The sequence below is a fragment of the Thalassophryne amazonica genome, chromosome 14 (assembly GCF_902500255.1).
Source record: "Thalassophryne amazonica chromosome 14, fThaAma1.1, whole genome shotgun sequence".
NCBI lineage: Eukaryota > Metazoa > Chordata > Actinopteri > Batrachoidiformes > Batrachoididae > Thalassophryne > Thalassophryne amazonica.
Genome location: NC_047116.1, coordinates 29,807,922 through 29,822,663, shown reverse-complemented (window position 1 = coordinate 29,822,663; position 14,742 = coordinate 29,807,922). Strand labels below are relative to the sequence as shown.

Below are 14,742 nucleotides of genomic sequence, written 5' to 3'. Positions count from 1 at the left end.
TGCCTCGACCGTCCCGCCTGATAAGGACGCAGAACACAATGTGCTGTTTATCTCTGCTTCTGTGGTGTCCGGTGGGTTGCGCGCACCGCATACAAGTAGTTGCCGTACTCAAAAGACCAAGATTCCTTGCGGATAGGACATGCGCAGAACACAAAATAATGTTCCTTTCTATGGGGATATCCCGATGCGCGTTTATATGACCTGATATTCGGGTTAGAAAAGGAGTAACCCAGGGGTCTTATTCGGGTTTTTAAAAACCGGAATATGAGTATATTCGGGTTTTTGCGGGTGTTTACATGGCCGTGCGCAACCGGGTTATTGCTAATATTCCGGTTATGAAAGGGTTATTGGCTGCATGTAAACGTAGTCATTGTGTCTTTAAGAGGGACTAATTTAGATGGATGTTGTCACAAAATAAGCAGTTTAATTTTTTTCTGTTTTAACCCATTTGTCCTTTTTAAAGGAATAGAACACTAACAAGTGGTCTGTTTGGAATGTCACACATTTTGCACATTCTTAGAGGTGTGGTTGAGAGAATTTGTGTGTGGGTGGGGTCCTTTTCATGTTCTATTAATTCCGCAGTGAACAGGTGTGACTTGGCCAAGGATTTGCTTTGGGCTATCAAGTGCTGCCATGTATCCATCTGGTCTGGCCTAGTTTTATCTCAGGCTAACCATTAGCCTGCAGTTAGTTCAGGGCAATTGCTTTGCACACTGGTAAATGTGACGGTGGAAGTGCACAACAGTGAGGTGAAAGATTACCTATGGTCTTTGTTCCTGCCAAAGCTACAGTTTGTTCAGATTCAGTAAACTAAACTGTTTTGTTCGTTGCTTATTTCAGATCAGCTGTTCCATGTGTTGGCCATGCACATGCGTTTGTACAGCATAGATTCAGCCTACAATCCTTGGACTAAGCTGACTCAGGTTACACAAGGCAAAGAATCAGAGTGAGTGACTTTCTCTGATAAATGTCTCTTCCTATAGTAAATCTGTGAGTGAGTTTTTGCCTGTTTCTTTTTAACCTTGTTCTATTCCTGTCTAGCAAACATGTAATCAAGCAGTTTTTTTTTGTAATCTCCTCTCTAAACACACCATTTCCTCATGCCCCCAACTGCCTTTTCTTCAGCACAAAGAGGAGTGAAAAACAGAAAAAGGGACCATGTGACGTTTCCATAGATACAGTAATTGCTGCTTCTGGCAAATTACTGGGCACTCCACACAGAGCAAAACGACCCTGTCAAAATCACTGTTCTAAGAACAACTGCTCCAGATCCACACCATGCAAGCGTGGCTGCAGGCCATTACACAGTGCAGGTGAATAATTTGTGACAATTCCACGCCTTAATATTTTTTGGACTAATGCCCTGTTAATGGAGCCTTTCAAATCAGCAACAAAGTTCTGTGGTAAGAAACTGCAGCATTTTTTTTCCCCTCTGATCAAACCTCCAGTATTTCACCTGCAAATCAAATGCATTGATCATTCATGCTGCTGCTTGCCAGCAACCTCCCATCCAACATGACACCACATTTTATGTAGAAAAAAAAACCCTTCTAGTGGAAAATACAGGTACTAAACATAGAATGATTCAACTGAAAGAAAACCACGAGAATTTTTAAAAATGTATTTATTTATGTGTAAAAACCAAGGCCATCCTATAGTCAAAATAGATGAAGCCAATGTGGAACTGGCAAATCTTGCAGTTTTTTGCCGCTTGAGGTAGGCTCCAAAGCAAGTCACTCCCGTACAGCCCTATGTAAAATGCCCAATGTTAGAGCAGAAATAAATATGTTTACAGCCTGCTACAGCAAACTGTATTGGTTTCTATAACTAGTTTCTTCTGTACAGCTGTACAGGTGTGATTTTTTTTTTTTTTTTTTTAACCCCAGTTGTTATTTGCTGAGGTTGTTGAAGCAATATACTGGCCATACTTTGTTGTACGTGCTCCGAGCCACTTGTTAGAAAAACCAACACACTGTTTGCAAAAATATGTTAGTCAAAAAACAGAACCAAATTGAGCCTGTTAGCCTTAGCTTGTTTGGGAACTCCAAAGTGGGGGCATGATCAGGCCTCATTTGTCAAACCCAGGTCATGCTGGTCTTGTCCACACGCCACCTCTATTCTTATTGTTGGATTGGCTGGGTGTTAGGCAGAGTTAAGCCTGGGTCCCACCGAATAATGAAGGATGAAGGAGGAGCCACGCAGCATGTTTTTTTTTGCTACGAGAGGGTTTCTTCAACTATCATGGGGAGTTTATGGCTCTGAGTGGCTCTTAGAGGCATTATCTTCAGTTAACGAGACTCCTCTCTGAGCGTGGCGCTAATTTCAAGAAGTTCAAAATTTAGAAACAACAGCGTGGCGCAGTTTGTGTTCGAGTTACTGCGACGGCTTACAGGCATTTGCGTGGTGCTTACGAGTCTGCTAAAAGTCCATTATCCACGTGCCTGGCAGCTTCGCTGAGAGGCTATTTTTGGAACGGCTCTCCTCTTGCGCACACAATTCCACCTGCTCTGTGCGCTGGACTCTATATAAAATAATTATTTTGTAGCGGATTAATCATTTTCTGTCAAACCTTGGATGCTGAAAACACCTCTAATCACTTCTAGAATTAATGGATCACATAAGCTCCGCTGTGTGTGCGCACTGAGGCAGTGACTCATCATCACGCTTCAAACGAGCATTTAGGCAGAACGCCAGCTCACAAAAGAGTGATTTTTCAGTCAATATTGGACGAACACAAAGTTAAAATTTGGGTGACTGCGTGAAAGTGAATGTGTGTTTAAAGCCATGGAAGATAATAACTCCAGTGGAGCAGCTAAGAGCAGAAGCTGTGTGGCAACACAGGTGGAGAGCGCGCAAAAGACCGATTTTGAAGACATAACACAAAGTTAAAAGTTGTATCATGGTGAACTTGTAAGCTGCGGAAGAAATAAAGAAATATATATATATATATATATATATATATATATATATATATATATATATATATATATATTGAAAATGATCTACAGGTGTATATAATTAAAGCGGCCACCTCATTCTGTATGCAGAATGGCACCGCGCGCAAAAGAGCGCTTTTGCAAAAATAAACGGACGAACACAAAGTTAAAAGTGGAATCACGTTGTAAAAATGACTGTGTTTAAAGCCAGGGAAAAAATAAAGCCAGGGATGGAAAGGAAGCCACTAGAAAGAGCACAGGCTGTCCATGAAAGGACAACAGCAGCGCGCGCGCAAAAGAGCGATTTTGCAGAAATAAATGGACAAACATAAAGTTTTGTGTGTTTAAAGCTGCAGAAGAAAAGCCAGAGAGCCGCGGAGCCAGTGATGAGCACAGATGCGGCTCTCCAGGAACCCGTGGTTAGGGTCTAGCTGGTCTGGTGCATTACAGGTAGACAGCAGCCTGGCGCACAGCGCACAACTGCGGAACTGTGATGGAGTGTCTATTTTTGGACTGCGTTTAAAAAAAAAAAAAAAGAAGGGACATCTTTAAATGCTGCTGTGAATCTGTGAATTGAAAACCCACACTTTGAAGGGACCAGGTGTAGGAGGGCTGGAGGTTTGGACCAAACTCATGCCTAAACATGCGCCAACATGGCGCTGTCATGGCACTACGTGGCTTAGTGTGGCTGATGCGAGCCATTCAAGGCTGTAATGACAGGTCGGTCATGGCTCACTAGAGGCTGCTCTGTGGCACATGCAGGGTACAGAGAGGTACACAGTGGCACCTTCATAGTGGATACGTGATAAATGAAAACGTGGGTCATTCTTCAAATAATCGTGACACACCCATGCGTGGCTCCTTCTTCATCCTTCATTATTCGGTGGGACCCAGGCTTTAAGCGCTGCCAAGATGGTGACATCCAGCGCCGCCTCATTTGAGTTTCAGAAAACCTATGGGTGTCGTCATGGATGTTTTGTCCAGTGTATATAGTCTGCCTTGACTCTTATTTATTTTATTTAAGTAATTCAGTTTATAAATGTTTCTCAAAATCATGTCATGCTTTTTGTGACTTTATGTACCATGATAAATGTGCTTCAGAAACCCTTGTAGGTTTTTATTTTTGGCATTGTGATCTTTCATTACAACATCTGCCCCGAGCTGTCCTTCAGCAGAAGCTTGTGGTTGACAAAGATAAAGGTTCAATAACAAACACTTTTGTCGTACATCAGCCACTCCAGTTTTAGGACTAAAAATGAGATTGTCACCACTGACGGTCTACACAGTTGTGAAAAACCCACTTACAACACTTAACAAGAGAAGATGAGCTTTAACAACCTTCCTGTTAGTGTGATAAGACAGCTTTTGCACCTGTTGATGTTAAAATGCTCACAGCCATATAGTATTCTCATAGGAGCCATTTGGTGTTTAAAAATACACTGTTAGAGGTCTCGAAAGCAGCAGCGTCATTGACACCCTTAGGCAGTCACCCTGAACAGGCCTTGTTAAGTAGGACAGAGGGATGTTTTTACATAGATACTCAACATTAGTTCTTGCCTCGTTTTTGTTTTTACTGGGTAAACTGAAGGAAAAGGTGGTAGGATTTTATCGTGTACAAGTATATAGATTATAGGGGTGTGAGCAGGGCTGAAAACACTATCCTGTCAGGCTTTCCTCCAGTGCACAGCAGAATTAACTGGTGAGTGCTCTGGTAATGGAAGGCATTATTCTGTAAGTGCAGTTCCTTTCAGTGAAAATACCCTCAGCCCTTTCAAGAGTAGAGAGGAGAGTGGAACTGAATTGTCAACCGGATGGAAGACATTTAAATGTAGATGGCTCCCTGTTTAAATATTCATATGTAAACAGGGTAGCATGAAGGAAGTTGCTCTGAAGATACAAGAAACAGGGCGTTTTTGTCAGTATTGAAGTGGAGGGTTTGTAAAAAAAAAAAAAAAAAAAAAAAAAAAGCTTTGTATTTGTTAACCAAATTTAAAACTGTAAACACAACAAGAAGTTTGCTCTTATCCCTGTAAATAAAGCTAATACAATCAGTATTTGCCCTTTTTGTAATGTCTACAATTACTGCTGCTGCTGATAATTGAATATGTATGAAGATATTGATGAGAATTGGAAAAAAAATGAATGCATCTTTGTTCGTTGTAACCTATGACCACATTTAATTCCTGAAGTTGACATTGGCCGAAAATAAAAATACACTGCGGCTTTTGACTGAGTTTTTTGTTTTTGGCTTGTTTTATAGTAGTTTTGATGAAGAGAGACCTGAGGTGCCCGTGCTGTTCCGAGATGTTCCATCTCTACTAATTATCTTTGTGTTGACGATGCCACAGCCTCTGCGAAAAGGTACGCTTCCTACATCATGTCTGCATCACAACACTACCACTAGCGTAGGCAGGTACCTCCAAAGAAAAAATTCTATTACCTCTGGTAATCAAGGCTGAGTGCTGGAAAGAAGCATTTCACATCTCTTATCTGTGCCCTTCTTTCTGTTATTTGGCTGTGAGGATCAGAGAGATGGGAGGGCTGCACCTCCTTTTTGTGCCCTTTATCTTGGGCTTGTTGCTGTAACTTTTCCATTTCAAGCCTTAACTGAAGTAAGTGGAGGGCCACCTAAAGACTGAGACCAACAGGTTACAGTCATGTCTGATGGAAGCAGTGTCACAGCATCATCAATTATTCCGTGACTGGAGAAATGGCTTGGTTATTTTCATTGTGCAGTTGGGACTTTTAAACAAAACAAACAAAAACCATGGTGGAATAGTTACATTTTTAGATGATTTGTAACAGTTATTAATTGGGATGCACAGTGCTTTCTAAAAAATGGTATGTGAGTGAGTGAGATATTCTTATTACGTGTCATTTCATTCCCATAGTTTACTTCATGTAATACCTGTGCATTTAATGTGATGTATATGACAGAATTTATTGAATTTTTTGGCTTAGTGGGCTTGATTATTAAAAGAAAAACATTCTAATGGGGTCATGTAACCAGGTTTATTTATGTATTCATTCATTCATTCATTCATTTATTTATTTATTTCCATAAGGTGAAATGGAAAGTTTGGCAGTTGAGTCATTGCAGAAGAACAGCTTGTTGTACTTGCCTGTTTTATGTTATTTGTTTTTGTTTGGGTGATTGCAGCTTTATCTACATATGTATTTACAGATATAATGATGATTACAATGCAGAACAGGCAGCACTGTGACATCTACTTTGGACAACCAGTTTACAGGGGTTGATTGCTGGTGTGTGTGCTCTTTGGTTGGGGCAAATACTGTAACCTGGGATGGACTGGTGTCCCACACTTCACGCTATAGTTTTTAGGGATAAGCACCAGCCCGGTGGTCCTCAGGGACTTACTTGCCTCCTTTCTCCTTATTTCAAGTGAGTTTTCTCTCCTCCATACATACTTTGTTAGCAAAAGGTTTGTTGAAGTTTGATGTCCTTTTAAGATGCTCTTGGGACTCTGAGGTATGGTTTGCTGGTATACTGAATTAATTCTTTGTATAACTTCTTTAAATTCTCCATCTTCTGTTTGTGTTTCCATTTAGCTTGTTCTGTATAATCAGCATTATCTTGTGTCTTTTTTTTTTTTTTTTTAGAGCACTTCACCTGTATGGTGAAAATGCTGTACAACCTGCAGTACATACAAGCTCTTGCTGCCACTTTGACTAAGTTCAGTCCAGAGGAGAGACAGGCTTGGAGCACATCTGGAGCACTTACAAAGGTAAAACCAAGATGACTTTATTTTCAGTGCTCTGAGAAGTATTATTGTATCTCCATGCATGTCTTTATATATACAACCAATCAGCCTGTACATTGGTGTTAGTATGTCCAGTAGGCATGGGCCGATATGAGATTTGGACGGTATGATAACCGTGGGCAAAAATACCACTGTTTCAAGGTATTATGTACCACTACCACTACGAGCACTGTACCACTGATAAATTTAGAGAAAATACCAAAGTGATCGTCTCTCTTTTAGACATGTAGCATTTGCCCCGTGGGAAACATGACTTACTTGCTTAGGGAGAAACTTGGCTGTAATAACGTCAGGACTCCGGATGTTCAATACTTGGCCCAGCTTCACCAACAAAGTGCTTGGAATAGATGTTTTTGTCCTTCTTGACATGTTTGTGGGAGAAATTTGGTCGACCACAAGTACAGTTCGAGTCCACCGCTTGTACTTCTCAGTGGTTTCAAAGATGGGATAAAGTTTACTCCTTCTATGTAATCTTTTGCAGGTATCTTGAATCGCTCTGTGTCCAACACAGGCCATAGCTATGATGCTTTGTTGCCACTGTTTTTGGTTTGAAGGGCTATTCCGTGGAAAATAAAACAAAAGAGCCAACTTGGTCCTTTTAGACGGAGGGAAAAGTTCAGTGCAGGCTTCGCCTCCTTCAGCCATGATGTAGAGCTAGCTAACATTGCCTGCCTGTTACAAACTGCCTGTTTGTAAACAGAGACAGAGGTGCGTGCCAGGGGGAAGGGCAGCAGCGGCCGCCTTCACTCTGCCTGTCAAGAATTCTCATAACCCGCTCATACCGTAGGGACGGTATAACGGAAAATTTTAGTGACTTTGGTACCGTGGCTTTTTCATACCGCTGTATACCGTGAGACCGGTTATCGGCTCATGTCTAATGTCCAGTCTTGTGGAAAAATACAGTTGGTTTTTCAGATGGCTGAGTTCAGAGTTCAGATCCTGAACTCTGCTTTCAGGGCTAAATAACACATCAAAATGTTCTTGAACCTGCTTTCCACAGTGTTTTCTGTGTTATCTGTTGATCATCACCACAACACTTCATTGTTCATGACTGGATATTAAGATGAATGAAGTCCTTTACGATTTCATTTTTGCGGCTTCCGCAGTAGAGAGTATCGATCTTCATTATCTGGGAAATGTGATTGCTAGAGGTTGTGGCATTAATTGTCTATCCGTCTTCGGTCTCTCTGTCTTCAGTCTGTTAAATCTGCGTTAGTGAGTGGCTGGCTTGAATGCCATTCAGCAAAAAGCTGGAGCCGTGTGTGTGTGTGTGTGTGTGTGTGTCTTTCCATAGTGATCTTGTGGTTTAGTATCTTCCTACCATGGTGACACATAATTTTTTACAAGCTACAGTGAAGCTGCATTTCAAATCCATGAAAATGGCTTTCATCTTTGGTAAAATGCCATTGTAATGAAATCGAAGTTGTTAAGAAGGTGCAGCCTGAACAAAGATCAGAGTCCAGGGGAAGAAAGTCCATTAATTTGAAACTCTTCCTCAATAAATCTATGACAGAGGACAGCGGGCAAGATAAGACTGCCACTGTTTTATATTCTGCTTTCTTCAGCTTGATAAATGCTACCCGTATTTCCTCTGTATAAAATATTAGCCAAACTAGTTGAATTATTACCAGAACTCACGTTCCCTTATCAATTGACATATTGGAAGAGAAGAATTATTGGCGCTACTTAATTTGAACGTCATTATATACTGTTTGCTATAAGCCATTCTATACTTAGAATTACAAAGATGCAGGTGTTTTATTTTGATATGCACTACAAATAGTCACATTTATATACTTAAACCTGACAATAGACTGCAAGGGTACATCCGATACTGATCTTCTTTTTAGTCTTGTTTTAATCAGAGTGGAGCTTATTAGAATTCTTGTCCAGTTTTTAAAGCAGAGAACAAAAGTTTGCACATAGGGATGTGATGAACATAAAAGGATATTTTGTCTTCGTCTGAAATTTCTAAAAGCAGAGAGTTATGTGAATTACAGTAGTTATTGGATATTTCTGTTAAAGCTGCATTATGATCTTGTGTTTCCGTGTCAAATTCTCATTAAGATCCTCACTGTACAAATTGTATAGTTGTATTAGACTTTTTAGTATTTGACTTTATCCATACATTATGTTCAGTTGTGTGCATAAGAATCATGAATGGGATTGGACAAAGTAGAATGAGACACCACAGCTGGTGATGTTTCCGTTTGCGGTTTTGCTTGCCTATCTCTACAAAATGGTATTACCTTTAAATAGTTAAATATTTTTTAACAATTTGGAGCCTTGCATCTTGCGATTTATTAAAACCTTAGTACTCAGATTTCTCTAAACACAGTGTACTCCAGAAATGTTATTTTCACTTCAGTGTTTGCTATAGAGGCTTATGCAAAATTAATGTAACCTTGGCTTAATTTTGTTTTCATCAAATCTTGAATTGTAATTGAAATAACATGAGATTCAAGGCTGTGAATTTGGCCGTGAATACATATATATATATATATATATATATATATATATATATATATATATATATATATATATATATATATATATATATATATAAAATAGTCATTTGTTTGGTGGATTGTATGTTGCCATTCATTGTTTCCATATAGTTTGTCCATATATTGTTTTGCTCCACTATCTTTTCCTAAAAATGTGTCCGTGATACGAGGAAGGTATCTACAGTGCATGGACTTTGTCTTGACTGTGATCTTTTTAAGTGTCATATAATACAAATAATGAAATAATGAATCATGAAAACTGGAATGTTCCATCTTTCACCTTGCACAAATATTCTTACACTGCACTCATAAACATTCATTATTTGTATAATATGGTAGTGCGATGCAGATGAGAATCCAGTTGATCATCTTTGTCATGTTTATTCCAGTTGTATCTTCTGTTTGTGAAGACATTTTGGAAGATTTACCATCATTTTTCAGTTATTTTATTTCTTTTAATAACTTTGTCTCCTACAGTACCATATTTTACACTTTGCTGATGTTGACAGTTGACAGTGAAACTTTAGCTGTTTGATGTCGACAGGAGGGACGTTGTGCAGCATGCCTGCAATAACCTGAAATTGATCTGTCTTTATGCTGTAGCAGCAAAATCAGCATCAGTTTTCTGCAAAACCAACACAATCAGTGTGATTAATAATGTATTAAGTGCCACAGATGGGTTACTTTAAGGTTTTCAGAACTAGTTTCAGAATGAGGTTTTGTCATAATTCCATCAATGATGTCTTTTAAAATTTTGTGACAGAATTTGTGGTTATCTGCTATAGGAAAAATTTTATGTCAAACACAAGACCTTAGGAAAACTGACCTGCCTTTCCCGCAGTAAGTCGACAGGTTAGAGGTTCATCAAGTTCTCTGATTCTCGCAAACATAATGGCACAGACTCCGTTGTGGTTACAACAGCAATCCTCGCACGCGATTACACTGCTTAAACCTTCAATTGATAAGCAGTAGAATAAGGGAAAAAACTGCATATAGCTGAGTAGAGCAGGTCTTGCGAGGGCAGTACCTTTATTAATGTTTGGCTTCATGTTGTTGTTTTGCCACAGAATGCACCGAATGCTGAGAAATCATCTGAAGCTCTGCTCAGTCATGTCATCAGTGAATTCTCAAAGGACAAGAGTGTCTACAAGCTCAACACTGAAGAACCATCAGTGGTGAGACACGACATTTACTAACCACAGAATGATCTTCTCTGTTCACAATCTTTTGTTTTGCACTTATCCATTTTTTAACAACAAATTGACCATTATCCTAAAGCAGACAATTAAAGGGAGGTCTTTTTTTGCAGTTAATCTCCAAGGGAGATATTAATCACAGCATTATTAGCATGCTTGCTGTTGGCTGCTTATTGATCAAGTGTTGCTTTTGTTTCCCCTCTCAGCTGAGTTCTAGTGTGTGGTCCCCACAGTCCATCGAGTTCAGCTTGCAGCAGTTCTGTCTGCCCTTCCTTCGCCTCTCCTGCCTTCTGCAGCATCACCTCTATGGAGACAACCTCACTGGCTGCCTGGTATGTTCCATCATAGATGTCATCCTGCCTGCTTACTCAGCACTACTTTGTGTCCTTTCAGCGGTGTTGCTTTTGTAATGTTCCTTCCTACCCATCTTCAGTCCATTATATAACATTTTCACATTTAAAATGCTGAGAATGTTAATTGCTTATATGTGACACAACTTTGACTCTCAGCGGTCCCATGGAGAACAACTTATTTGTGTGTTTTCAGGAAGAAGAGGAGTTCTCGTCCTTGGCTATGTGTTTGGGGCTCCTACCTTCTGCCCCACAGCCCTCTACCACTGTGCACAGTGCCTCATGTCTGGAGTGGCCAGCCAGCCCTTTTGATTTGGTGACACATTGGTGTTTGGAGGTCACCGGGGTCAATCAGATGCAGGCAGAGCAATCACAGGTGCATGTCTGTTCAGTGTAAAAACAGTCATGTGTGAAGTTAATACATATCACACTATTAGAAATGTAGACTTTTCTGTCATGGAGACAGAGTTGGATTTATTATTAAATGTATGTGAAACCTTTGTGTTTTTGTCTGGTGGGACATATTCAAAACACGCTGCTTGAATTTTATATCAGACATTGCAAATATGAACAATGGCCGGACCTTACTTGTTTGACACTGAGTGTATGGATCTGTTTCCTTGACATTTGATCAATTTTGTCTAAAATTTTAACACTTTATCCTGACTAACATACAACACTTCCACTATGCTTAATCCCTATCAACTCCAAAATGTGAAATAAACAGTTATGACCTTGAGTTTGACCTCTTAAGGTCAAATTGTTATGTTTAATAGTAAACATAAGTGTTTAACCAGTTCCTCAAAATAGTCATTCTAAATAGTCCCAGTTTATATGCTTTGGGCCCAAACTTTGACCTTGGCCCGTGACCTTGACTTTTAACTAATTTGTCTTGAGATTAAATCACTTTGTCCTTTGCTGACCCTCAATCATTTCCCCAAGTTTGGTCCAAATTGTAACAGTGTCAGTCTAGAGTAATTATCTGTTGTTTTTGTGATTAGCTATTTCATCAAAAATGTGAAACGAACAGCAGCGAAGAACTGACTGATCTGTTGTCAGAATATGTTCAGACTTTTCCCCCATGGGTTCATGTAGCGCTGATGATGAAGGACATCTGTCATCAAAACTGCCCAGTGAGCAAATAGTCTGTCAGACTACAAGTTCATTATTACATAGTAGGTCCATTGAGCTCAGGGTAGGTCCATTGAGCACTTCGAGATCTTTTTTTCTCTCTCTCTTTTCCCACCCACATGACTCTAATATACAATAAAACTGTGACCTACATGCATTTTAAATAGTTCTGTCCTCCTTCCCTGCAGACCTTGCTTGTCCAGGACCCTCAGTGGGCAGGGCCCCGCCTTCTCCAGCTACCAGACAACTACAATATCATCTTCCAGTACTATCACAGGAAGGCCTGCACTGCCTGCAAAAAAGTGCCAAAAGACCCTGCACTCTGCCTTGTTTGTGGCGCCTTCGTTTGTCTCAAAGGGCTGTGTTGCAAACAGCAGGGTATCTGTGAATGTGTTTTGGTAGGTTTCTGCATGTGAAGGTCAACATCATCTCATGTCCTACTGTTTATGATGTGTCATCATGTATGCATTATGTGATAACGAAGGGTTGGTACATCTTAGACATTGATACTGACCTCCGTATCACTTATGGCCCTGTCACACCTTGATGATTAACCTAGCGTATGCAGACGTGTTAAAAATGTGACAAATACATTGGCATACGTCTAATAAGTTATGGAAAAGTTTTGTATGAGCTAAGAGCATGTTGTAGCATGCTGGTATATGGTATATGGCGTAGTATGGCAAGTTCGTCGAAAATTTTGGTCATGCCAAAATTTTTTTTGACACATGCTAGCGTATGGCTTATAAATCTCACATACATGGACCATAGGTTGCAGTTAAGTTATGCGATTGTTGACACACGTTTCTTGTAAGTTACTTAAAAGTCAAAATACATCCATTGATGCTGTCCATTGATTGGCTCAACTGAAAGTTGTTGTCTTCATGCAAACAGTTCAGACTGTTACAAATATTAATACCATCCACACACTGAGTAAATATAAAGTCTTAATCTTACCTGTTGCGTCGTTTCAGTCGGATTCATCATCACAGCCTGACAAAAACTTATCCACATAAAGCATCCTGATTTTGGAAAGCGACATCTGAAAATACTTTAGTTCCTTGTTGAGGCTGAAGAAACTAAGCATTTTTAAAGACATCCCTCTGTGTTTGTCGTCTCCTGGTGCGTTTCTCAGCCTGAACCAGAGAACGTTGATGCTGTGTGCCACAACAAGAAAATGTACTTATTTTAAAAGTTGAAAGAGTCACAGTGCCTCATTGATTCTTCAGCATTTTGCACATGATGAAAATAAATCCTGTGATCCACCAAGACAAAAAAAAAAGTTTAATTACTCTGTTTGGCCCCTGTGTGGAGAGGGTGAAGCCACACAAAAGTGTTTGCGCTCTTGTTGACGTGTATGTCAACATGTACATGCCCCACCTACCAGATAAGAGGGTAGTGCTGGCGGTGGAAACACAGACCAAGCCAGACTTAACTGTTCCATCCCGTACCATACCGTGCCATACCAACCCGAACCTCTCGGTGGAAACGGGGCTGTCAGCATACACTGGCTAAATCGTGTGCATTAACTTATGCACACCATACAAATAATTATACATGTTATACAATTATACAAATTTAATTTATAAAATTATACAAATTTTTCATGAGTCTGCTATGCTGGCTAAATCATCAAGGTGTGGCAGGCCCATTAGGAAGTAGATGAGCTGATTAGATTTTGGCAGAGTTCTCGTCGGAAAATTTAATCCACTGCATTTAGTAATGTAAAATGGCTGAAGGTTCATATTTATGCCATGGACACTTTGTGAAGTTCATGTTGCAGCATTGCTGTATTTGCATAAGGTGGTGTTCCAGCGGTGGGCACAGCTAACTGAAAATTTAGCTCCGATATCTGCTAACTGAAGTTCACTGTGATGATACTAAACTGATACACTGCTAAAAAAAAAAAATGTAGCTGAAGCTACTTTTACTTTATGAATTTAGTTATGGGATGAGTTGATCCGTAATTCAAAAACACATTTGGATATGTGCTTGATGCGACCACGTGGCTGCCTGCACACATCTGTTATCATATCATACAGCCAACATTCACTATTAAATATCAGCTTAATAGTTTGTGTTCTATGAGAATGTTTGCTAAAATATTCTGTCAGAACCAGTCAGACTAACAGGGTGCTCATGGGTTACCGTCTGCTGAATGCAAATCAGGAGGCGCAGAGAGAGGAAGCAAACATATACTAATACTGGCTAATGCAACAGAAAGACCCACACAAAACTTCACGGCAAACGTATCCTCCCATTCAGTCATCAGTCTCCCTCAGCGTCTTTACGGGACGTTACACACCCTGTGTGCCTCTTGTTCTACACTGTAATGATTTCTGGGTTTACACAACTGTTTGACGTTGACACACTTAGTGTTGGCTCATATGTTGATGTCTCTTCTAGCACTCCCAGCACTGTGGCGCAGCTACAGGCATCTTTCTACTCATAAATGCCTCAGTCATTATCATTATCCGTGGACATCGTTTCTGTCTTTGGGGTTCTGTTTACCTGGATGCTCATGGCGAGGAAGACCGCGATTTACGGTATGACGCACGTGTTTACATCTCAGATGTTTTAATATCTTTGTCTTTATGTCAAAAATGTCACTTATGGCACTTTTCCACTGCATGATAATTGCTCAACTCGACTCAACTCTACCCACCCTTTTTGGTTTTCCATTAGCCAGACTTGGTACTTGGTCCTATTTTTTGGTATCATCTCCATTACGGTTCCAAGCAACCAGAGATGGTACCAAAAGGAGGTTACTGATTTGTCCAAGGGAATCAGCACCGACACCCTCACCATTGTGCAAGACGGGAACCTAAAGACGTCCTGAA

General features: G+C 40.1%; 1 protein-coding gene across 3 annotated transcripts in view; it reads left to right on the top strand.

Annotated features, from left to right (window-relative positions):
• Nucleotides 1-14,742, top strand: part of ubr3 (ubiquitin protein ligase E3 component n-recognin 3) — a 96,258-nt gene that overhangs the window by 78,929 nt on the left and 2,587 nt on the right. For all 3 annotated transcript variants that reach the window (XM_034186752.1, XM_034186750.1, XM_034186753.1), the window contains 8 exons: nucleotides 841-946; nucleotides 5,197-5,297; nucleotides 6,558-6,682; nucleotides 10,293-10,400; nucleotides 10,628-10,753; nucleotides 10,968-11,147; nucleotides 12,091-12,300; nucleotides 14,309-14,448. In XM_034186752.1, coding sequence (XP_034042643.1) covers nucleotides 841-946; nucleotides 5,197-5,297; nucleotides 6,558-6,682; nucleotides 10,293-10,400; nucleotides 10,628-10,753; nucleotides 10,968-11,147; nucleotides 12,091-12,300; nucleotides 14,309-14,448 — 1,096 coding nt within the window. The remainder of the gene's footprint in view (nucleotides 1-840; nucleotides 947-5,196; nucleotides 5,298-6,557; nucleotides 6,683-10,292; nucleotides 10,401-10,627; nucleotides 10,754-10,967; nucleotides 11,148-12,090; nucleotides 12,301-14,308; nucleotides 14,449-14,742) is intronic.